Source organism: Maylandia zebra, linkage group LG23, assembly GCF_041146795.1.
Source record: "Maylandia zebra isolate NMK-2024a linkage group LG23, Mzebra_GT3a, whole genome shotgun sequence".
Taxonomy (NCBI): domain Eukaryota; kingdom Metazoa; phylum Chordata; class Actinopteri; order Cichliformes; family Cichlidae; genus Maylandia; species Maylandia zebra.
The window spans coordinates 986,070-1,010,889 of NC_135188.1; the positions used below are offsets into that span (position 1 = coordinate 986,070).

The window sequence follows — 24,820 nt, forward strand, 5'->3', positions numbered from 1 at the left end:
GAAAGTACAGTTAGAAGTCCAAACTGCCTCCCATCACATTTTCCAAAGACATCCAGTGGGCCATACTGGAGTTTGTGGTGGGCCTATTCTGGCCCTTGGGCCCTATGTTTGACACCCCAAGCTAGGGAATCAGCTTGTTTTATATTTCGACTCACTGATAAAGAGTAATGCCTGATTTACACTTCTGCTGCAATTCTAAGTCATAACTTATGAAGTAAGCACAAACTCCTTTTAACGCTCCCCGATAAACTTCCATGTAACCGGATGTGCACCTCCCAGGATATGTAACATGTAGCCCGCAATGACCTGAAAGCTGTAGGAGGTTGCAGCGTTAGGGTTAAATGGGGTTTCCGGTTACGTCGTCGAAGTTAAGACGAAGATTTCCCGCAGAAGTCTAAAAAATCAATCAATGTTATGAACAATCGTATGAGAAACAGAGGTCCTTAAATGCCTCCCCAAACAGAGAAGTCTTTGAAGTCTTTGAATGCAACGTTTGTGTGGCGCACTGAACTCTGGGTCTTGGAGTTCTGTGTAGGCATGCATCATTCTGAGCCCCGCACCGCGATAATGGAGAACGACATTTCCCATGTTGCGTTTATCTCCTTTGACAAACCACGCCCCTTCATCTAAGACATGCCTGATATCACGTAGGTGAAACTTCTGACACAGTTTTAAGTTGGTGGTGAGAACACAGTGACAGGCCGGACACACGGACAGAGAATCGTGTCTTGTCCACAGATGGCCACCATCGTCTTTTACTCGGTGAACAAAACGGCTCACAGCGCCGCGAGACGATGTTTAACTTCTCCGTTAAAGGGGCTCGCTAGTGCCGGAGAGTCCGTTTCGCGGCTAGCCTCCACTCACAGTCGGTCAGTGCCTTTGCTTCCGGGAACGAGATGGTTTTCGAGGGGTACCGGCGTGAGGTTCATGTCCCATGGGACCGCAGGCAGGTCCGGGAATACCAGGAGGGGAGCCCTGGCGCTCAGCGGAGCCGCAGCAGTAACAGCGGCGGCGGCCGTAGCGGGGTTTCTAGCTAACACTGACCACTTCCAGCGCGCAGAGATGGCAACGAGGGTCCCCCGAGCCGCAAAGGAGACGGGGGAAGAAGCGGACATTCTTCAGAGGTGCCGGGGCTTCATGTCTCCGCCGGTGACTGACATTAGTGTGCTGCAGGGGAACAAGGACGAGATGCGTACGAAGATGGAGATGCTGATCATGGAGACTCAGGCCGACTTCTGCAAAGCCCTGGAGAAAGTGGACGGTGGGACGTTCAGGGTTGACCGGTGGAAGAGGAAGGAAGGTGAGGCGCTTCTGCCTGACATAAAATATCCACGTACAGCGTAACAGAGTGTAACATGATTATATTTGCTTAAAGAAGAACCAAAAGTAAACAGACTGTGTCTGTGTCAGGTGGTGGAGGCATCAGCTGTGTGATGCAGGACGGAAAGGTGTTTGAGAAGGCGGGTGTTAATGTGTCGGTGGTGTTTGGGAACCTGACAGAGGAGGCGGCGAAGCAGATGAGGAGCAGAGGAAAGGTCCTCAAAGGGAAAGATGGTGAGTTTTGACTACTGCGATTTGTGTTCTTGAACACAGCGGTTTAAACTTTAATATTGGTATCTTTATTTTTCCCAGGTAAACTGCCATTTGTTGCCATGGGAGTAAGCTCCGTTATTCACCCCAAAAACCCCCATATTCCCACTGTGCACTTCAACTACAGATACTTTGAGATTGAGGAGGAAGATGGTAAGCATTAGGCCTTCATCACATCAGCAGTTGGCTCTCAGTGTCAGTGACACAGCTGAGTGTGGAGTGAATGATAACCCTTGTTTCCTTCTTCCTTGTTCTAGGCACTAAGCAGTGGTGGTTCGGTGGAGGCACAGACCTGACCCCGGTGTATATAGATAAGGAGGATGCCTTTCATTTCCACAAAACCCTGAAGGAGGCCTGTGACAAGCACCACCCACAGCACTACCCCGACTTTAAGAAATGGTACGGTTTGGTTAGCCCCACGCTCGTCCCCTGCACTTGCACGTGCGTCCTTCAGCACGTACGCTGTGTGTGGATTTGCACTGGGTGTATCCCCACTGTGGAGTTATGATAAGAGGAAGTCTTTGCCTAAAATCTGCAGTTGCAGAAAAACCGTTGAAGCAAGACGTTAGTCAGGGATTGACTTCAGTGGGAAATGATGGGTGTGGTTTATCTGATGTTTGCTGTATGAGGTAAAGTTTTACATTTAAGGAATAATGTGATGTTTTCATAAATATGCCTTTCCTGTTACAGAGACGATTGGCACCCCTCTCATCCACTAAATGTAGCACAGTTTACTGTCTCTACAGACATGCTTTCAGTCGACTTGCTGTTAATTCATTTAGAGCCCATTTGGAGCTTTGATACCTATACTGACGTTTGATGATTTAAAAGTCTGATATATTGGCCGATATTTTTCTTTTTCTCTCAGGAAAAATGGAACATAAACACAATTCATATTTATTTTTAATCCTCACTAAGATATTACTGCTGTTTTGTTGAATCTGCTGAGTTGGTGTGTTTGTGGTGGTCCAAGCAACAGAGAAGTTGCAGAGCTCCCTCTGGTGGACAAACTGGAACATCACTGCTCATAACGTGGTTGAGAGGACATTTTCTCTTTTTTTTAAACGTTTTATTTTACTTTCTAAATTTTCATTACTCGGTCATTATAAATACTGATATCAACATACAGGCAAATCTGTCTTTCAGACTTCATTTGTCGTATGTCATATATTTGGATATTTATTTGGCCCTGCTTCTGTCTCAGTATATGTTACTGCATGTTGCCCAGGTGTGACAGGTACTTCTACGTCCGCCACAGAGGAGAGACCCGCGGTATAGGAGGAATCTTCTTTGACGACCTGGACTCCCCGAATCAGGAGGAAGTGTTCAGCTTCGTCAAGAGCTGCGCCCGCACGGTGGTGCCCTGCTATCTGCCCATCGTGTACAAACATCTCAATGACTCTTTTTCTGATGAGGAGAAGGACTGGCAGCAGGTTCGACGAGGCCGGTGAGTAGCACCAAACGGTAAATAAGAGAGAACCCATCTGATCAGTTTGATTTTCAGATCTTTGTGGAAGTCTACAAACAAGACTTCTGAGGTCTTCAACAAAGAGCTGTTCATGCTCGTCTTGGATTTTGCACAAATAATAAAATTCACACATCAACACAGTGACCTTAAACACACAAGTCTTTGTATCATAGAGGAGTCGAAGAAGACTAAAGGGACCGTTTTGAAGTCAGAGTGAGCGTCCTGACACGCAGAAATGTTGCAGAAGAACCTGCAGTGAGCACGTCATGCAAGGAAACGCAGACGTCCCAGAGGTGATGCTGTGCTTTGCAGAGGAAGAAGCTACAGGTCGGATCGACACAAAGCTTTAGTTACAGTTACTGCTGCAGGAGGGATCCACACTAGACACCGAAACAAAGCTTCACTTATTTTTGCACCTTTGCTCATTTTCTACAACAAGTAAAACATCAAAGTTTGATATTATTTTTATTCAGATTTTCCTTTAAGAATATTTGAGCTCAAATAAACACAAAATTATAAAGGGTTCACAGACCAGCTGATCCAAGTCAGTCCGTCCTGTTTTTCAGGCCACACACTTGCAGTGACTGCCAGTCTCAGGTTTAGTCTTCCTTCACTTGTGTGATTGAGCTACTTAATGACTGCAGTGTGGTCTGAAGCTGGAGTGGATCCTGGCAGGGAGTCGCTAACAACACAGAGACTGACTTAAAGGGCGAGTTTGAGAGGGAAGTACATAGCAAGCTGGAAACCAGTAGAGCGATTAGACTGTTCAGATTAGCTCAGTGTGGTATGTGTTGGCACATACAGAAAGCACCTCACAAAACTTGTGACATGACGTAATTCAGCTCATAACTTTCGCACGTCGGGGCAGTATGCGTCACGTGACAGAGCGGCTGTGGCGTGCGAGGCCTGTCGGCAGTCTGGTTCAGCATTTGCTGCCTCGCTACCAACCCGGCATTTCATCTCCGAGGAAGTTATCCCAGAGAAGTAAAGCAAAGGGGCGGATCTAGCAAAGTTTAGCCAGGGGGGCCGATAGGGCATGAACAGGGAAAAGGGGGCACAAAGACATACTTTTCTTTCTTATTCTCATTTAAAATGTCGAGCTTTTAATAAAAAAATTATCTGAATCTTACACCCAAAGTTTTAATCTGATGTATAGAAGTCCATTACTGTATATACACTCAACAAAAATATAAACGCAACACCTTTGTTACTGCTCCCATTCCCCATGGGATGGACGTAGAGACCTAAAATTCATTCCAGATACACAATATAACCATCCCTCCCAAACAGTGGTCACAAATCAGTCCAAATGTGTGGTAGTGGGCACATCTGCCATATTGAGATAATCCATCCCACCTCACAGGTGTGCCACATCAGGATGCTGATCTGACATCATGAGTAGTGCACAGGTGTACCTCAGACTGCCCACAACAAAAGGCCACCCTGGAATGTGCAGTTTTGTCTCACAGCAAAATGCCACAGATGCCACAAGCAATGAGGACGCGTGCAATTGGCATGCTGACAGCAGGAATGTCAACCAGATCTGTCGCCCGTGCATTGAATGTTCATTTCTCAACCATAAGCCGTCTCCACAGGCGTTTCAGAGAATATGGCAGCACATCCAACCGGCCTCACAACCGCAGACCTCGTGTAACCACACCAGCCCAGGACCTCCACATCCAGCAGGTTCACCTCCAAGATCGTCTGAGACCAGCCACCCAGACAGCTGCTGGAACAATTGGTTCGCACAACCAAACAATTTCTGCACAAACTGTCAGAAACCGTCTCAGGGACGCTCAACTGCATGCCCGTCGTCCTCATAGGGGTCTTGACCTGACTCCAGCTCGTCGCCGTAACAGACTTGTGTGGGCAAATGCTCACATTCGATGGCGTCTGGCACGTTGGAGAGGTGTGCGCTTCACGGATGAATCATGGTTCACATTGTTCAGGGCAGATGGCAGCTGAGAATGTCCCAGTTCTTGCATGGCCAGCATACTCACCGGACATGTCACCCATTGAGCATGTTCGGGATGTGCTTGACCGGCGTATACGACAGCGTGTACCAGTTCCCACGAATATCCAACAACCTCGCACAGCCATTGAAGTGGAGTGGACCAACATTCCACAGGCCACAATTGACAATCTGATAGACTCCATGCGACGGTGTGTTGCACTGCATGAGGCAAATGGTGGTCACACCAGATACTGACCGGTTCTGGGTCCCCAGACCCCCAATAGCGCAAAAAACTGCACATTCCAGGGTGGCCTTTTGTTGTGGGCAGTCTGAGGTACACCTGTGCACTACTCATGATGTCAGATCAGCATCCTGATGTGGCACACCTGTGAGGTGGGATGGATTATCTCAATATAGCAGATGTGCCCACTACCACACATTTGGACTGATTTGTGACCACTGTTTGGGAGGGATGGTTATATTGTGTATCTGGAATGAATTTTAGGTCTCTACGTCCAACCCATGGGGAATGGGAGCAGTAACAAAGGTGTTGCGTTTATATTTTTGTTGAGTGTAATAACTGTTAAGTCTAATATACCCTAGTAAGCTATAGTACTTTTTCCTTTGGGAAGGTACCATCTGTGCAGTCTGCAAATCTGTTGAAGGAAGATGTTGAATCTGTTTAATATTTCTTGAAAAATAATTGATTTCTGTGAATTTTCTTTTACACACATGAAATGAAAGTTGATTACGTCGATTAAGCATCACGAAGCGGAGGGTGGGGGTGGTTCCCTAGATATTTATTTTTTGTGGGGCGTTTTCAACCCTATTAGTTAGGTTGCTTAATATTTCTGCTAAGTACTCTTTAAAATACCAGAATAGGGAGGATGGAGCAGGTTTACGTTTATTAGATTGATCAGTGTTGCTGAACTATGAAATAGTTTTTACACACAGGTTCAACAGAACAGCTTTAGTGTTTGTTTTTTTAAACTTGAGTATGAACTTGTATAAAATGCAGCAAGATATTAATAAAACAGTCGTACTGATTAAAACACTATATCGGATTCATATCGGTATCGGCAGATATCCAAATTTATGATATCGGTATCGGACATTAAAAAGTGGTATCGTGCCATCTCTACCACAAACCTGTCACAGTAACAAAGAAAACAAAATGAATAAATACGCATTACAATATTATTCCTGTGAAAGTAAACCCAGAGCATGGGCTGCCTTGGTTTGTTCTTATGTGTTTTCATACAGCACCTGATCACCTTAAACAATGAACAGGAAGTTTTGAGCCTACAGTGAGGATGTGTTGCTCTGCAGGTATGTGGAGTTTAACCTGGTGTACGACAGGGGAGTGAAGTTTGGCCTGGCCACGCCCGGCTCAAGAATCGAGAGCATCCTCATGTCCCTCCCACTCACCGCAAGGTAAGCTGCTGCCTCTTCAAAGCACTGTTTGCACCTCGCTTGTGTCAACAGCAGGCTGCCTGCGTCGCGTGGTAACAGAATCACTCGTCATCCTCAGGTGGGAGTACATGCACGAGCCTGCCAAAGGCACCCGGGAGGCTGAGATGCTGGATGCGTTACGAAACCCCAAAGACTGGGTGTGACCGGAGCGCCCCCGGGTTTGGACGTCAGTATGGACAAAAACATCTATTTTATAAAGCTGGCTGATCGACCAGCTGGGCAACATTTAACCCTGCTTTTATAATATGGAGCTGCGCTGTAGATGTCTGAAGAGCTTTTTCATTTTGTCAAACGAGCCGTGGTAAAACGGACCCTGAATAATGTCAAACTCAGTTCATGAGCTTGGTGCCATTGCTTACTGCAAGACCAAATAATGTGACTTAATGGGCGACCTCCTTTTCAGGTCAGCTGCACTTCCGTTGTGCTCCTTTAAACGTGTGTGTTTTGTTCTATGACCAGCTAAATGTGGCTCGCTCTGCTCAAAGCTGTTAAAGCCGTCCTCTGCTCGCTTTCAACAAACACCTGAAAAGGACAAACTGAGCCACTGTGTCAGCTCTGCCATCTAATGTTAATAGAAGCTGGTTTCAATGTCCACAATGACTGTTTCTGCCACAAAATGAATAAATGGATATTCGCCACTCTCTGCTGAGGCCCATTCACTTTGTGCTGGTCTTTGATTTGTGGTTAATGAATCACTTTATGGTTTGTTTGAACAGCAGTAAACGATCTCTGACCCACAGAGGACGAATGTGAGTCACAGGCCAGGTGGAAACAACAATCTGTCTTATCTACAGTTTCTTCTGTTCCTTTAAAATAAAGTGAAGCTCACACTGGATACATCTGTATCCTTGGTAAGAATCTCACTTTGTGAGCGCCTGGAAAACCACCAGGCGATGAATAATTTGTCCCTTTGTGAGTGATGATGGTAACAGTGCGGGGGGGCAACAAGTGCTCACCCAAACAAACTGAACATGTTCTCGAGACGCTGAAAGATTCATGCAGCGAGTTTTAAATATTTTATTACAAATTAATTCAAGCTTTTGCACAAGTGAAAGATTTATAACAAGCTCCTTACTTTTAGTGTTATGTAACGTGTTTTTCCTCGATAAGGCTTTGTAAAAACAGGGTTCGGTTAAGTAACAGTACAACAAGTGGCCGAACCAAAATTGCTACCTCTACCAGCACGAGTCAGCTCAGTGTCGCAGCGAGTGCTGAGGCTCAAAGGTCACGCTGCAAACGTTCAGTGCTCTGCTGCGTGACAGTGATCAGCATTAGTGACGACATATTTGGCTTTAGAGTGTATGCAGCAGCAGCAGCGTTTCATATAGACCGAGCACTCTGAGGATTACAACGTCATTGTTACTGCTGAGTGACACAGCAAACGTGAAACAGACTGTCCTACTTTCTATGAAACAGCTCATTCTGAGCTTCGCCCCTCCATTATTCACAACCGACTGTACTACGGTTACATCAGCACCGGTGCAGTCACTGGCCTTTAAGCTTTAAAAAATGCCTCCCCGTAATGTTTGCACACAGATACACAGTTACATAGATACATTACTCATGCTAAACATAGACTTTATCCACGGTGACTGTAAATACAGAAGCTTCCCCTGACAACCCGTCTCTGCTGCTTTCTGCCCCACATTTATGTGCAAGTCAGTAACTGTAGCACAGCTGCAGCTTCACATCCAGGAGGTCCGTTTGGGAAGGAGGGCGTTCCACAGTTAAAGCAGCTGTCAGAGGCCCCACTAGTGTTCATGGGCCAGTGAGTCCTGACCATTAAATCAAATTAGACAGTACGGAGACACCTCTAACCTCACGAGGACAGCATGAACTACAGGCGTTACCGAAATATAAGCAGGTAATGACGCATAACTGCCCTCCTTCCCTTAACCCTTCGTGTTTACTAAAGATGGACCAATGCTTTGGTTTGGCGTGTCACCTCATGGTTTAAGGCATATTAACTGAGTCATTTCTGTAACTGGGAGACACCTGCTGCTGCCTATCTTGGCCAGGTTTCCCTTGAAAAAGAGGTTTTTAATCTCAGTGGGATCTTCCTGGTTAAATAAAAAAAAATATATTATGCCTTGACATCTGTTTACTGTTTACAGGTAAAACCCTCATTGGAGCCACATGCAGGCTCCCGGCCCACCACGAGAGACCGGCTGGTGAATAATGTCCTTTCTCAAAAGTCTGCATTATGTTCACTTATGATCGAGTCACACACGGCAAATGTACAACCACAAACTTGTGGATGAAGTATTTTTGACAAGGACGTATTCAAAGATGAAAAACAAATGATGTGACGCCGCCCACTCGGGTCTCAAACTGGCATCAGTCGGTACCGAGCGCCACTAAAGCATTGGTCTCACACCTGTGATACAAACCCTGTTTGTGAATCTGTAGCTGTGACACAGCGTGAGGAGAAGCAGCAGCGTGGTATTGCACCGTCACTCGTTCCTTCAACGGTTAGTGCAACTTCTGTTCCAGCACTGATGATTGCATTAGTCCACTGACCAAACAGTTATTAGTGTTTCTGTCGTGTGTGTTGGATTGCAGGGGGGGGCTGGTGAAACCACAGCAGTAGCACTGCTAAACAATAAGTCTTAGTGTGTGTTAGGGCTTTTGTTAGGCTGCTGGTTAAAAACACGTTCACTTCCCTTGGCCCCCACTGACACTAACAGAACTGTTGTTGACTATGTCCTCATACTGTGGGGGCGGCTCAGTCTCTATTTGGACGTCCGTGTGGCCCACAGCCTCTTCGTAAGATGGCGGCGGGTCGCCGGCGCTTCCGTGCCCTGACGTAAACTCTGAGCCTGGATACGCTGGGCTGCTGTGGATGCTGAGTTCTGATTGGTCACCGTGGTATTCCCTCCCCCAGTGGTCCATAGAGACCACTGACAAGACGTTGTTGTGATGCGAGAGTCCCATGCTGGGGCTGCGTTGTGAGCGTTTGCGGGAGTGGCAGCGCCACACAGTGATTGCGACGCCGGCGATGATGACCACGACCAGCAGCAGCGGCACAATCAGGTAGAGCGAGTGGATCCCGCCCACCGCCGCCTCCAGGCCTCCAGGCGGACTGCTTTCACGCACATATTCTTCCCAGAACTGCCTCTGCACACAGAACATCCACACTGTCAATAAAACAGCCCAAACGTGCACCCCCCCCCCCACTGCAAGCGCTTTTTATCCACATTACTGCAACGCAAGGAAACCGACAACAGCACCCAAACAAACAAAAAGAGACCACGTGAGCGCACACATGACCTAGCTCCAGCCTCCACACAATGCTGCACTGGGCTGTTCTTCCTGCTGATCGCAATCACTTTCTGACAAACACCCTCGTTCCGCTCTCGGCACAGGATTTCACTGCTGGACACATGAACGCCACAAAATATCACTTGTAGTTAGAGCGGCTGGCGTGGGTTACTCTCCACCGGTGATGCTGACCTGTGGGATTTAGCTGCAGTGGAAGCCATGTTTTCATGTTTCAAGTTTCCCAAGTGCTTTTAAAAAGGGCGAGCAGTTTCAATTATCCAAACATCCTAGTTTTTTGGATGATCATGTTATTTTACTACCAGGGTCAAAATGATTAGCTCCCCAATGCTAACACGTGTCTTCTTCAGTGAATCTCCCAAGATCCTCCAGACTTGATCACCTTGGCCTAGATCTTCAGGCCCCCCCACAGACTGGCACTGGTGTCAGGGCTCCGTGCAGACCAGCTGTTCTTCACCAGGCATGTTTTGGGTTGTTGTCGTGTTGGAAGACATTAGGACCCAGATTTGCTGCTGGTTGCCTGAGGTTTTCTTTCTAAAGCTTCCTTTCAAGTTCAAGGGATAGCTCAGTAGGTAAAGTGGTTGCCCCATGATCGGAAGGTCGGCGGTTCGAATCCACTTAACGGCTACCCTGAGGTACCCCTGAGCAATGTACCGTCCCTACACACTGCTCCCCGGGCACCTGCTTAGTGGGCTGCCCACTGCTTCACTGAGTGAATGGGTCAAATGCAGAGAAAAAACAAGTAATTTCCCCATGGGGATCAATAAAGTATCCATTATTATTATTATTATTTCCTTCTTTCTTCGCGATTCCTTCCATCCTGAGACTCTCTGTTTAAAGTGGGCTGAAGCATTCCCACGGCATAATACTCCCACCCCCGTGTTTCACTGTGGAGCCAGCGCTCTTTGGTTGTACACCTCTCACTTCTCTCTCCAAACATAAGCATCGTCTCTGCTTTCTACTCTGGAAACTCTGTATGCTTTCTCAACTGATAGCTCAGACCCTCGCTGAAGTTTTTATACTGAGTGAAAATAGGAAAATAACCTTCAGTTTTATCCTGATTCTAGAAGCTCTGAGCATTACCAAGTTAAATCACATCATTTCCCAGCAGTGCTTTGTGCGGTGGCACGATAAAAAGGTCTATTTTTCCAGAAGGGCGAATAATACTGACCCCGGTCAAACTAATCTGAAACAGTTCTGTTATTGTGCACAAACATGCTCTGTTGAAGAAGCACCCGGGAAAGACTTTAAATTTCATAGGTGGGCTAATAATTTTGTCCTCATCTATAAGAATCAGGAAAACTTTAAGCTGTTTATTTCCAGCACTCCACAAATGTGCCCCAATGGGAAATGATTTCCTGTTAAAGAAAAACGACGCGTGGTTCATGTTGGAGTTCTGATGTGCACTGTGTGATGCGACACGCCTCCTCATCCTCTCACCGTCTTCTCTTCGTTCTCAAAAGCTTCCCGGGCCTCCTCATAGGTGCAGGTCTCCTCCCGACACTCCCTCTGGATGTTACCCTGCTTTATTTCCTCCAGAAAAAAGTTGGCCCTGCGCAGCCTCCGCAGGACCGAGTGGGCCGCTTCTGCTGGCAGGAACACTGAAACGAGTGGAGGAGGGAGGAAGCAAAGACAGGAGCGAGTAGGGGAAAGAAAAAAATGCATTAATCAACAAGCAGAGACAGGAAAGGAATGAAGATGACAGGAAAGTGAGGGCGAGTCAGCAAGCAGAACAGCATGGGGGAGGAATTTAGACGGCATTGAAAGGGCGGCAAAAAGGAAAGAGATGCTGGGAAAAGAATAATGAGGAAAATGGGGAGAGGAGCGAGGTGGGGACTGAAACAAAGGCAGCCGAGCCGAGCGCTGGTCAGTGCCCACATTTCTACATAAAGACAAAAGCTCCTTTGATTTAGGCATCCGTCCCTCTGCCAAATAAAAGAAACTGGAAGAACGGACTTGAAGAGACAAGGTGGCTCTCTGTTTCTCACACCCAGAATATAAACATAAACTCCCCCAAGGAAACAGTCAGATGCCACAACATGCCCAAATTAACAAGTAACGGCTGTCTGACTCATAACTTCGGGAATGGGATCAGCAAAAGGCTTAAAAGCAGAAAAAAGGACAAAGAGCAAAATCCAAACAGGAATTTCCCCCCGGACAGAATGGGAATTGTTACTGTGTCAACAAGGGGGGGCACTGCAGTGGTTTAGTAGCATGGACAATGAGGAAAATCAACACAATGGAACAGGAAAAACAAGCGAGAGTAGGAAAAAGAGGAATCCGTGTTTCCGTCTCTGCTTGTGGGTAAACTTACCACTCCCCATGATTCCCGCGGGTCTGTTTGGGGGGGTTTATCTGCAGAAAAGCAAACAGGCATTAAGCTTCAGTTTGAACCTGCTGATGGAGTAAGATGACAGTTAACAAGAACTTCCACCTCAGCAGCTACACCCTTCCTTTGGTCCTACTTAAAGACGAGCAGCACGGTTTCCAAGCTCCTTCTCAGACACCACATCTCTGCTGTTCTCACACAGACCGACGTTTTCTAACAGGGACACGGTAAAGGGCGTCGTTACGCCATGACCACGAGACATCCGTGGCTGAAGTGACAGCGACCAATGGCGGCTGCCGTCCAGCGCTCCGCACGGATCCAAAAATAGATGACCATCAGCACAATCATCCACCACAAAGCGCCTCCGCCCCAAACAGCCACCGGGGACACGGCGGTGTGCTAACGGTCTCTATCGGGTTAGGTTAGCTTCGGTGGTGTGTGGCTGAGCGGGTTAGTGTCCTGGCAGGTCGATTAGTGGGCTCACGGAGCCTTCACCTTTAAATTCAATCTGGCCATCAACACAGGATCCAAACAAAGACTTCCCGGGAGAGAGTCCCGCCAAACGCTACGGGCTTCACTGCTTCTCGAAACCGCGTGTTGCTGCAAACACAACGCCTATCGCTGCGACTTACCTTTTTTCGTCCCCAAATATGCGCATTAGCGACCGTTCGTCTCCTCCGCTGCCCGAAAGATTTGTTGTACAAACTGCGCAGGCGCACAAGGTCTGTTTGGTATCGCGGCTTCACGAACTGCCCCGAGTTAAAGAGACACACCGCCGTTAGCACGAAGAATAGCAGGTAAATGTGGAAAAAATAACTAAAGATACATAAATGTAACCAATAATCTAATTATGCAAGTTAGTTCACAAATAGGCCACCCAATAAAAATCAAAGGTCATCGATGAAAGGCGGCAGTTCTTGCTTTCTCCATCCTCCGCAAGGTTAATTAAACGAAGCTAAAATCGTATGTGACAAAAAAACATAAAGAATAATGAAAAATAATGAAACTATTTTGTGAACTTGGAAAACTAGCTCAAATAAAATAAAAGAAAATAAAGAGGAAATATTCGTAGTTTTAGGTAAAACATTTAAATCTTATATCTAACATTTTTCACGTTTCTGATAAGGCTTTGATTGACATGTTTATTGAGAGTTTGGACGTCTAAGACTGAGTCAGCTGCTTAGATCTTTCCGCACGACAATAAAAAGACTGAAACTAACGAAAACCAAACCTACATGCCTTCAAATCACAGACGCTAAAATGAAACTAAGCAGAACAAAAAGTGAAAGAAAACATTAAAATAGAATAAATCGAACCCTTGCTATTGTAACCGTGTGTTCTTGCGTGCCTGACAAAGAAAGGTAAAGGAAAGAAAGACGTCCAAGTCATTAACTTACTCGCTCCAGCTCCTGCAGCCAAATACAAACAGGGGGGGTTAGCTCAGCCCATCACAACTTCCAAGCTAGCCAGAATTATATATTCAGCGTTAACGGCGCCTACAACACATTTGTGGCACACACATACTACACATTTATCTAACAAAAACAGGCACAATGATGACAATAAATGAACTAAAATAACAATCAGAAACATCAGGGTGGCTAAATATACGTTATATGTGTGTTGTACAGTGTTAGGAAAGCAATGACGCCAACCGCTCCCACAGGAGAATTGTAGAGGCCAAAGGGGTACACTGTATTTCAAACCCAGTGGGAGTTTCCCCCCAAAGAGGGACAAAGGACCCCCTGATGGTCCTCTTTGGGGGGAAACTAACACTGGGTTTAAATCTGGGACTCTCCACCAGTTAGAACTGAAGAAGCTTCTCGGATGAGAGGTGAAACGTCTTCAAGCAACTTAAAGAAGTCCAGACGCTTTTCTTTCCAAGCTCCTTAGACTACGATGACCTGGATCACTGAGAACCTTCACAGAGACCTTCTGTTTGGTTTGAGATTTTGGGACGTTAATATTTGCCAAGCTGAGACAAATTTCACTTCAAATCTCAGATAGTGAGGATGATTCTAAAAGTCGAATTTCCCAGAGGAACCCACCCGAGGGATTAATAAAGTTCTATCTTATCTTAAAATGCAGATCCAGAAAACCATCCTCTTTCACACACCTAGTCAGTTTTGAAGATTAACAATGGCTAACACTGAGCAGTGCTGATTTTCTAACTCTGGAAAATAACTCAAAATGTTAGAAATATTCCAGTGTTAGAAAATCAGCACTGCTCAGTGTTAGCCATTGTTAATCTTCAAAACTGACTAGGTTACTTTTAAACATATAACACTGTCAACAGTGTTAATTTAACACTGGAGATTTTGCTGTGCAGCGACGTTAGTATTAAAGAATATATTTATCTCTAGTGTTTGCCTGACATTTCATTTTTTGCTCACGTCACCACATTTTCCAATTCCTCGTGGCAGAGGAAGATACAGTTGTTCATTTCACTTTGTTTCCACATGGTTTCCCTCGTGCTCAGTGTTCTGTGTCAGTCATCAGTTCAATCTAAGCATTGATATTTTGTGCCTTAGACGTGCAATCAAATATGCAACTCCGAGCAGTATATTAACACTGATGAGTTATGATGTCGTGTGGTGTGTGTGTGTGTCTTACCAAAGTGTAGGTCAAATGTTCCTGCCGGCAAAGTCTTTCAACATCATTACTGATGAAAACAGATTGTAATCAGGAGAGGCTGGATGGGTAAATACACACACACACACACACACACACACACACACACACACACACACACACACACACACACACACACACACACACACACAGTACAGTACAGACCTGCATATAATATCAATGTACTGGTTCATGAAACTTCAAACGTTGTGTTTTATTTTCAGTTTCCTTTCATGCTAACTGCGGTCTATAACCTAAAACTAACAAGGACTCCAACACAGATGCTGATGGTGCATTTCTAATTAAATGTAGCTATGAAGTTAATTTACTCGTCTACGTCTCTCTCAGGGTGCATTTGTGATCAATATGAATTAATTCCAAGATTCGTCCCTGGGGACAAAAATCACTGAGTTCAATTAGAAAGAACACGAGCAGCCTTCTAACCGTAGCTCTGAGTCTGTGTGAGACAGAATAAAGGTTTGTCTCACAGAGTGTTTAAAGTGATACAGTCGGTGTCTGCGCTGTGATCCACAACCTCGCACTGCTCAAAGCACTCTTGATGATGTCATTGTGTGGAGACGTCCTTAAAGTAGTTTTATCAGCACAGCAGCTCCACCTACCAGCTTCTCTGTTTGGGAAGGGCAGCCAATCAGAACAAAGCTGGCCTAAAGGGAGGATGATCTTAAAGCCAAAGTGAATGAACAAAAGCCGAGCCCTCATCTTCCACTTCTGGTGACTGCAGAAGATTTGCTGTGGGGTTCACCGTAGCAGATCATCTGCCTCCATCTCACCCTGTCTCTAGTATCCTATACCGTCACACCAACCTTCTGCATGTCCTCCTTCACTACATCCACAAACCTTCTCTGAGGTCTTCCTCTTTTCCTCTTTCCTGGTAGCTTCATCTTCAACATATTTTGTCCAATATATCCACGACCCTTTCTCTACACATGTCCAAACCCTCTCTGCCTTACCTAAGTACACCTCTTCAGCTGCTTGTTAATGCAAATATCCAATGAATTAATCCCATGGGAGCAACATACAGGCATGTAGACATAGAAACGAAAACCTCCTAAAGTTCAAACTGAGCATAAGAATGAGGAAGAACAGAGGATTTAAGTGACTTTGAGCATGACATGGTTGTTGGTGCCAGACGGTCTGCTGGGATTTTTCCCACATAGCAATATCTGGCATTTACAGAGAATGGTCTGTACACGTCACGCGGCTGCAACTGTGTGATGCTATCATGTATGAACCAAAAGCTGCGGGGAATATTTCCAGCATCTTGTTGAATCTATGCCACAAACAATTAAGACTGATTTGAAGGCAAAAAGGGGTCAAACCCAGTACCACCAAGGTGTACCTAATAAAGTGTCCAGTGAGTTTATATTGAATGGTTATATAATGCAATTTGAACAATGATTTCATATAACATAGAGATCACAGACAGCATCTCAGGAATATTCAGCTATGCTTTTTGGACTTCCTGTATCCTACAATAAAACACACCTACTGTCACACTCACACTATGACATGTATTTAGGCATCCAGTGAAAACTGATGATAAATTGTACACAATACTTTAAATTTGTAAAATAACACACAGTTAAAGAATAAAAATTAGTTAATTATTAGCTCAGATTCTTTCACTAACATGCTGCCTTATGGATGCATTGGGCATCCATTGTTGCAAGAATGTAAACTTTCAGAAATGACTTCTTGGCCTATAATCCGTCAAACATATGTCAAACATGCCTCTCGGGAATAACATCAATGCCTTTTGAGCCAGAAAGAACATTCCTATCACCAGGTAGAAGCTGCAGTCAGTTTTTGGAAAAGTGACTTAAGGGAGTGAAAAACTTAACAAAACAACATCGGAAGGCTGCGTCATTAAAAGGTTTTAAGTTGGGGCTTTTATTTGTAAGGTAAAGACCCTACAATGATAAAGAGAAAAGAGAGAAAACTGCACCCAATCAGATGAGCCCCTATGAGCACGCGCTTTGGTGACAGTGCGAAGGAAAAACTCCCTTTTAACCGGAAGAAACGTCCAGCACAAGCAGGCTCAGGGCTGTGACGGGTCCCTGGTGAGGGGAGGGAGACAGGACAAAAGACAAGGTGTCGAACAAAGCCAGGGATTAATAACAAAATACAGAGGGGTGTATAAACACACAGGGCAGGGAGAAAAAACACTCATAGCATCATGGGAAGCCTCCAGCAGCCTAGGCCTTCTGCAGAATAACTGAGGGAGAATTCAGGGTCACCTGATGCAGCCCTAAATATATGCTTCATGAAAAATGTTTTTTTTAAGCCTAAGAGGGTGTCTGGTGCCCAAATCCAAACTGGGCTAAAGCTTAAGTCTCCCATTCTACTTTTAAATATCCTGGAACCACAAGTAAGCCAACAGTCTGAGAACAAAGCGCTCTACTGGGGTGATAAAGCGCTATAAGGAGGTGTGTGTGGTGGACCCAGGTGCGAACACAGGTGAGGAGACGGGAGTGAACTTAAACTGAAAGCGAGCCTTTATTTGGGCTGATATAGAGGGGAGTAGACAAAACATAACAGGGACAGAGAGGCAACTAACCAGAAACCTAAACTGGAAAAACACTAACACGACTGAAAGGGAAAACTATGATCACTGTGAACAGAATGCTGTGCAGATGCATGGAAACTGTGAACCAAATGGCGTGACGAAACAGACATGAACATGACCTGCACGGAACCTCATCGTGCGGCTGCATGAAAAACAACATAAACCAAATGGCAAACACGAACTGCACAGAATCCTGAAAAACACTTAACTTGACCAGAGGGAAGGTACACAGACTAAATACCCACAGGGGTGATCAGGGGAACACATGAGGAAGAACAGCTGCCACACATGAACCTAATGACAGGACAGGGGCACTAAATGCAATGAGCAAGAACACCAGAGCCTTTCAAAATAAAACAGGAAATATGGAGACAGACATGACACGAACTTGACAACAAGGACCACACAGACATGAAACATGACAGGTAGACAGTACAGGGGGAGATGCCAGAAACAACTAAGACACAAAGGACTAAACTGCAACTTAGAAATTAACTAGATGAGCTAAACTAGAAACCAAATTAATACAAAAGATACATAAAAACTCAAACACTGGGTCACACGACCCAGTACCGTGACATTAAGGTCTGTAACATAAGTACACACAGATTTAACTGATCTCAAATCAAGAGCAGGACCACAACAGCTGGGAGCCCCCAAATATCTGAATATGGAAACATAAATCTGTCTGGTTATCAGTGAGAGCATTAGAACACACACACACACACACACACACACACACACACACACACACACACACACACACACACACACACACACACACACACACCCTGGCACTAGGACCCAGCAGGTGCAGCCCCGTTATTTTAGAGCTCCGTGGCACGGTTCCGTCGGCAGAGCGCCGGATCCACAGCACACACCGCGGCAGCGTCCTCTGGGCTCAGGACGCAGAGTGAGCGGAGGCTCGCCACCACACTGTGCGCGTTCAAGAGGGAACAACCGCAAGTTATTACTGGTTCAAGGTTGGCGATTTCCCGCATTTGTTTCATTGTTTTTTGCTACTATTTGTTATTTAATGAGTAAGATACTTTAGACATGGCTTCATCCGTGAGCGGCACAGAGGAGGTGCGGGTGACGGCGTTGACGCCCCTGAAGTTGGTGGGACTTGTGTGCGTCTTTCTCGCTCTCTGCCTGGATGTCGGTGCCATGTTGAGCCCGGCGTGGGTCACCGCGGATGATCAGTACTCCCTGTCCTTGTGGGCGTCTTGCTGGAAGCCCGTCAGCTCCGAGGATTGGTCCTGCAACAGCACGCTGGCCACGGGTGAGAAAGACGCTCATGTGCCCGCACAGACACGCTTAACACTGGCGGCTGCTGGCGTGACGTGCCACCATGTTGGCTGAAAGTTTTAAACCAGTTGGGTGTTGTAGTTTTAAGGGATGCTTCACCTTCGAAATCGCAGGGTTGTGGGCGCAGACAGACACCTACATTCATATTCAAATGAAGTGCGATGCACAGCTCTCAGGGATAACAAAGGGTCCCCGCGGAGAGTGCGCTGCTGAACCAATCTGTTCTGTGGGTGAGAATTATAAAACATCACCCCAGAGAGTGCTAGATGTTAATTACTTTATAATTAGCTATTGCCTGTTTAATTTAAAGTGCCGACATTTTCTGCATGAAATAGGATCTAGAACGGTGTGTTGCGCACTGCTGTCCAATTGGGAAATAATCGAGTACAGGAAAAAGTGAAGTCTCACAAGTCTGATGAATAAGACGCGTTGGTTTCTTTCTAGGCCGTTTGACTCTTTTTTGCTTAAAGCGTTTGCTCAGTGCGCCACAGAATGATGTGGGAATGTTGCCTCGCCAGGAGCGGTCCAGCTGGGGTTTCATTTGGCCTTTTGTTGCGATCAAAATGAGCCTTTGTGTGGGTTTCTTCACCGGCCAAGGAGCAGGGGCAGCTCAGAGCAGAGAACTCCCCCGAGATCCAGATGCCTGCAGATTAGTAACCAGGGAAACAAGCTGAAACACTCCAGAAATTTTCTCTATTAGGGAAAAAAAATTATTTATGGAGTCCCCTCACTTAGCTTTTTTTTCTAGAAGCATTTCATATTTCCATCATAGCTACTAATCCACCGAGAGAAAGGAAGAGAGAAGCTGGCTGAACTCTCAGAAAATTGATCCTATCGCTAGTTGAGTGTTTGTAGCGCTGTGCAAAATATCTACTGCATATGTAAAGCAGTGCAACAGCCCTTTATGACATTTCTAACGCACTGGCAGGCTTTCAAGCCACAGTTTGTAGATGACGATCCATCTTGCAACACAATAAAAGCAAAAAAATGTCGAAACTGATCGCACAGAGAAGGTTTGTCATTTTAATTTTCTTGTAAATGTGCCTAAAGCTTACACGGGTTTATCCTGCTGTATCCCTGAGCAGACTGTCTAACATTTCCTGTCTGTGTTTCTGCTGTCTCTGAGCGGCTCCTGCGTGCTGACTGGTGAATTGCATTTTTGTTAGTCTGACAAAATGTTTTCTTTCTGTCTGAGATGAGTAACTGCGGGCCACTCTGGCCCCATTCCTCCTCTGTCAGCGCAGACAAAGTGCACTTTGGTGCCATATAAAGACACGTAGTCTCCGTGTCAGCTCCCAGCAGCAGCAGCATACCACAGTAAATGCACACAGTGAACTTCCCATTTCCTCAGGCTCGTGCTTGGCTAGGGCTTATTGATTTGAATCCCAGTAATCAGTTTCTAACCACCCCCTCCCCTCATCAACCCGCGATATTTCCTTGGTGTCATGCTTCGGGCATTAAATAGATCCTGTTAGTCTGAAACAGCAGCTCAGATGTTTTGAACTTGTTCTGCACAAAGTTCTCTTTAAACCGTAATAATGTGCTGTAAGGTAGACATCAAGTATGGCCTCATTACGTGCTCTAGTGTTTGTGCAGATGCATATAGGTTATCCTGTCTGCGTGTTTCTCTCTCAGACAGACACGCACACACATGTAGTCAGGAGCTGCCGGTGGTCAAGTATAAATGCTACAGACTCCACATAGAGCCAGGAATGCAGCAGCAGCAGTGTGTTCATGCCAGGGTGGTGCGAGATCAGGATATCAATGTGGAGCCAGAGTGTGAGCACGTCCAGCTCAGTGAGATGCAGTGATGGCAAAGCGTATTAATAATGTAATATGTTAGCTATCCCATTCTGGGGGCCTGCTTCCTCTTTACGGGAGGTCACAGAACTGTGCAGGCCACATACCGGCTCTGTGGGACAGAGCCTCAGCTCAGCGACACAGAGGACACGAACCTGGGGCCTCCGATTGAAGATGGTGCTTCTTCAAACAGGCCTTCATCCTGCTGCCTTGAGAGAGTGAGGCTGAGATTGTGTGACAGTGCGAGAGAGAGAGACACTCGAGGCACTTCTGTGACACAGATCTTCCACAGTTGTCTGAGACAAAGCAACTGAATCGGGGGCCTTGAAGGATTTATTTGCTTAACACTTCAGCAGTTCCTGACATCCGTACAGAGGACCATAATTAATGCTCAGATTGGATCTTGTGTACTGTATCTCCTTTTCCATCTGTTATCGTGCGGGGCTCAGATTAATAGTTTGGCACTTCCTGCTCGTCAAAGCCTTTAAGCACCCTAACTCTGGCTGTGTCTCTCGCACAGCGAACAGGATCCGTTCCAATTCTGAGATGAGATGACTTTCTGCATCCTGCTGTTTTCATGATAAAGTTGCGCGCCGGCTGGGCTGCGGGCACCAAAATGACCCAGGAAAGATACAGTATCTCAACAGTGATGGGTCTGTGACAGCTGCGGGTCAAGTCAGTGTAACCCTTCCTCTTTGCTGAGAGGCAGCAGCAGCGAGGGGGTCGCTGTGGTTGTGAAAGCAGGGAGGCTGAAGGAAAAGTGGTGCTCTGCTTTTTGTGGGCTCGCTCCAGCATCCTGTGGTGACAGGACCCATTTTTTAAACTCTAAATCCTGAGCCATATTTGGTCAGAAGTGGTTGATGTTTGTTTATATTTGAGCGGCTTGGCCCCTCCAATAAAATTTCCCTCCAACAAGAGTGGGAACTGTATTTTAAGCAGCTTATGTTCCGTCACTTTCTTCTGCTGTTTTAATGATTTTCTGCCTCAGCAGAGAGGAAGTATTCTCAGCCATGCTTAATCTTTTTTTATTTCCCAGACTCCGTAATAAACAATACCTCGTACACGTACTAAAAACAGACTAAATAAACTTTAGTCAGTCACTGTAAACTTTTCCACACTCTGTAACACTGAGCCGCGTATACAGAGCCCAATCCCCTTTATGCTTTGATGTTTACCTTTTTCCACCCACCGTACTTTAAATGATTTCCTCCTGTGTAATCAAATGCTTCATCATAATATCCTCCTCCTGTTTACATGCAGACCTCCTGTTTCCGCAAGTAAACAGTAAAGCAATGAAAGAGACCCCTAATCTCTAAACAATAACGTATATTGTCTCTCAACAGTCAGTTGGTGTCCCGTGGCTAATTTAGACTAAGAAAAACTGTTTTCTCAAGAAAAAGGCAAGGCATCTAAAAAAGAAGAAGAAGCCTACGATCGTATTTTTCTGCCTTTCACAGCTGCGTCTGTTTGGGGCAGACAGCTATTTCCACTCAAGTGTGGATGGGATGCTGAGGATGCTGCTGAGCAGTCATCAGCCGACAGGGATATACTCATTGTCAGAGTCACCTTTCTGCTCCATTGGGATCCATTACTGGACTGTTGGAAATGTGCACGTGTAACCAGGCGCGTGTTCGTGCCAGAAAAAGGCCTGTGCTCAGTTTGAGGGTTTGCATTCCTCATCTGCACCCCGCCAACGGGTCCCCGGTGGCTCAGAAATGTTCCGAGCCATCGCCGCCATCGCTCAGCCTCCGAACCACAAATAGTTTGTGTTTACACTGTGGCAATTCACCACCAGTGTTATTTACTTTTGAGGGACTGAGTATTGCACTGTTACTGTGGCTAACCACTGCAGCCTGTGACCTATTCTGCTGCCTCTGTCTTCTTCCCTTTATCCGTCCTCATCTTGTCTCTCCGCTTCCCCCCTCCTGTCAGCAGCGCCGACACGGCTCTCCAGAGTAACCTTTTTTTAGCTACCTGTGTCACTCTCTGTTTCAGTGTGATTTCACGGTTTTCCTCCCTCCCCCTCTCCCTCCTCTCTGCCCCTGTGTTTGTGCTCGTCTCAGACTGGCAGATCGCCACCCTGGCTCTGCTGTTGGGGGGAGCAGCCCTCACGCTGCTCGCCTTCCTCGTGGCGCTGTTCTCCCTGTGCTTTGGCTCCAGGAGTCGCTGCTACAAGCCTGTGGCCGTCATGCTTTTCTCTGCAGGTATGTAAAGAAAATACATTTTCATCGAATGTGCACAGGAAGACCCCAACTTTAATGATGCATCTTGCGTCTGAACTGTCTGTTTTTCTTGCAGTTGTGCTCCAAGTGTGCAGCTTGGTTCTCTTCCCCATCAAGTTCATAGAGACGGTCAGTCTGAGGATCTACCATGAATTTAACTGGGGCTACGGCCTGGCATGGGGATCCACCATCTTCTCTTTCGGAGGCGCCCTCCTCTACTGCCTCAACCCCAAAAACTATGAAGACTACTACTGAAAAGACAAGAGGAGAAACCTGGGACCTCACCCAGCTAGTGTCCACATTAGTAATAGCACCTCTGTTACACATCGCACAACCAGACCAGAAATAGGAAAAAAAATGCTCATTAAAAATTTCAGGACTGGAAAGGAGCTCTTGTATTTGATACTGTGAACTTGTCTGAAATGCTGTCCTTGCTCATTGGACTGAAGCCCTGAGGTCTCTTAGGAGGGTTGGCAGCGAATCCAGTCATATAAAGAAGCGAGGCACTTTCATTTGGGAGCGAATGCCACCGGTCAGATAATCCTGCGTCCCCTTTAAGTGTAACTCCAGTAGGTCTTAGTTCTGGACACAAGGTGTGTTGTGAACAGATGGATTCGCTGGCCCCATACCCGGAGGAATTGATGGACTAATTAGCCAATCAGAGAAGAGAAGGAGATGTAGAGAGGAAGACATTCTTTTGAAGTGATATCCTGAGGATGACAAACTGAGGAGGCACACCTAAAGAATGCAACATGCCACATTTCCCCAGAGACGCAACAATAACTGGAGGCTGGCCAAGCTTTCTTCTGCTGCCAGCAGACTTTAATATATCGGAGAAAGCATGTCACGGAGCTCCCTGGACTCACTGCATTTGTCCTGTCCTGCTTGTGTCTATTATAACTGGGTCAATAAACAAACAGAAGCTACCTAAGACAGCTAACACCTTCCAAACGGGTGGAAGTAACACAATCCTAGTTAATGACTCACGAGTGTCTTCTACACAAAACCTGATTTACAAGATGCGATCAAGAAGTTCTGAGAACAAAACTATAAAAAAAATCCAAAGCATTGCCTGAATTTAATTTGGTCATCTAACGTTCAAAGTTACCTTTTACCCGCGACACGCCCACAAAGCTTCCAGCACAGCTGTTATTTTTAGATCGCTCCCTGGAATTCCAAGTATCCATGACCACAGACTGCAAACATTAGCTTCTGTTTTCTTCCTGTTAAAAGGGAGTTTTTCCTTCCCACTGTCGCCAAAGTGCTGCTCATAGGGGGTCATATGATTGTTGGGTTTTTCTCTGTATCTATGAAGCGCCTTGAGGCGACTTATGTTGTGATTTGGCGCTATATAAATAAAATTGAATTGAATTGTTTGAACCTGAGCCCTCCGTAGGGAGGACAGTCGCTGGTTTAAGATGTCCAGCTACAGGAGTCGAGCTGAAGAGGTTCCTCAGCATTTCCCAGGATAAACTGGAGGAGGTGGCTGGGCTGTGGAGGTCTGGGCATCCTTGCTTAGGCTGCTGCCCGGCCCCGGATCATAGCTTTTACACTATGGAAGATCCAGCATCAGTGTCAGAGGGCGATCTAAAAGTAGCGGCCGATCGTGAGATCACCTGAAGTCTTGGCTTTAGTAAACCTGCTGTGAGAACCTTTCAAATACCCCCAGTCATACCTTCTTTTTCAGGAAACTGCATCATAAATAAAATAATAAAGCTTGTTAGTTACAAGCACAGCAGTAGGAAGGTAGAGGGCAAATGACCACGTCTGCTGAGCGAGTGTGCATGATCATACCACCCAGCATGTGCTCACAGACCTACCCGTGTGATGCCTCCTTATCTTCCCTCTCAGTAGGAAATGAAACGCTCTCAACAGGCACCATTAAAAATACATCTGCTTCCCTAGACTGTAGCTGAAAAAGGCAACAGACTCGGTTTTAGCGTCTGAGCGAAGGTGCACGCCAGAGTGAGACGTGCTGTGTACGAGTGAAACGAGGACCGCGAGGTAGACGACCTACGGCGGCGTGCTGTGGTAACGGGCGTCTTCCTAAAGCTCCTTTATAGCGTTCATGAACTCCCTCCTGCAACATCAAAGTAAATGAATGTGTGCATGCATTTACAATTCCCACTGGTCTGATAAACACAATAAACATGTAGTAGAAAATAAATCAATCGTGCGT

General features: G+C 46.1%; 3 protein-coding genes across 5 annotated transcripts; 2 read left to right on the plus strand and 1 right to left on the minus strand.

The window, feature by feature from the left end:
- Nucleotides 1-604: 604 nt before the first annotated feature.
- On the plus strand, nt 605-7,140 carry cpox (coproporphyrinogen oxidase). Its single transcript, XM_004570214.5, has 7 exons — nt 605-1,300; nt 1,411-1,554; nt 1,633-1,743; nt 1,848-1,989; nt 2,819-3,037; nt 6,342-6,446; nt 6,544-7,140. The coding sequence occupies exons 1-7, from the start codon at nt 739-741 to the stop codon at nt 6,626-6,628; spliced, it is 1,368 nt and encodes a 455-aa protein (XP_004570271.1). The 5' UTR covers nt 605-738; the 3' UTR covers nt 6,629-7,140.
- A 348-nt stretch (nt 7,141-7,488) lies between these two features.
- prrg1 (proline rich Gla (G-carboxyglutamic acid) 1) lies at nt 7,489-12,845 on the minus strand. 2 transcript variants are annotated; one of them, XM_004570212.4, is made up of 4 exons: nt 12,726-12,845; nt 12,079-12,119; nt 11,205-11,365; nt 7,489-9,602 (listed from the first exon to the last, which is right to left on the minus strand). In XM_004570212.4, exons 2-4 carry the CDS (start codon nt 12,086-12,088, stop codon nt 9,141-9,143), a joined length of 633 nt encoding a protein of 210 aa, XP_004570269.2. In that variant the 5' UTR covers nt 12,089-12,119; nt 12,726-12,845; the 3' UTR covers nt 7,489-9,140. The 2 variants fall into 2 exon arrangements, with proteins under 2 accessions (XP_004570269.2, XP_004570270.2); XM_004570213.3 differs by lacking the exon at nt 12,726-12,845 and adding an exon at nt 12,199-12,718.
- Nucleotides 12,846-18,136: 5,291 nt separating this feature from the next.
- On the plus strand, nt 18,137-24,808 carry tmem47 (transmembrane protein 47). 2 transcript variants are annotated; one of them, XM_004570211.5, is made up of 4 exons: nt 18,137-18,294; nt 18,366-18,593; nt 22,483-22,623; nt 22,718-24,808. In XM_004570211.5, exons 2-4 carry the CDS (start codon nt 18,368-18,370, stop codon nt 22,894-22,896), a joined length of 546 nt encoding a protein of 181 aa, XP_004570268.1. In that variant the 5' UTR covers nt 18,137-18,294; nt 18,366-18,367; the 3' UTR covers nt 22,897-24,808. The 2 variants fall into 2 exon arrangements, with proteins under 2 accessions (XP_004570268.1, XP_012779837.1); XM_012924383.4 differs by having other exon boundaries at nt 18,138-18,593.
- Nucleotides 24,809-24,820: the final 12 nt, after the last annotated feature.

Coding starts and splice junctions, on each gene's coding strand:
- prrg1 (XM_004570212.4), bottom strand. Junction 9,603..11,204: donor TTGAGAACGAAGAGAAGACG/GTGAGAGGATGA, acceptor TTCTGTGTGCAG/AGGCAGTTCTGGGAAGAATA.
- cpox (XM_004570214.5), top strand. CDS start 739: ATGGCCACCATCGTCTTTTACTCGGTGAACAAAACGGCTCACAGCGCC. Junction 1,301..1,410: donor CCGGTGGAAGAGGAAGGAAG/GTGAGGCGCTTC, acceptor TGTCTGTGTCAG/GTGGTGGAGGCATCAGCTGT. Junction 3,038..6,341: donor CAGCAGGTTCGACGAGGCCG/GTGAGTAGCACC, acceptor GTTGCTCTGCAG/GTATGTGGAGTTTAACCTGG.
- tmem47 (XM_004570211.5), top strand. CDS start 18,368: ATGGCTTCATCCGTGAGCGGCACAGAGGAGGTGCGGGTGACGGCGTTG. Junction 18,594..22,482: donor CAACAGCACGCTGGCCACGG/GTGAGAAAGACG, acceptor TGCTCGTCTCAG/ACTGGCAGATCGCCACCCTG. Junction 22,624..22,717: donor CGTCATGCTTTTCTCTGCAG/GTATGTAAAGAA, acceptor TTTTTCTTGCAG/TTGTGCTCCAAGTGTGCAGC.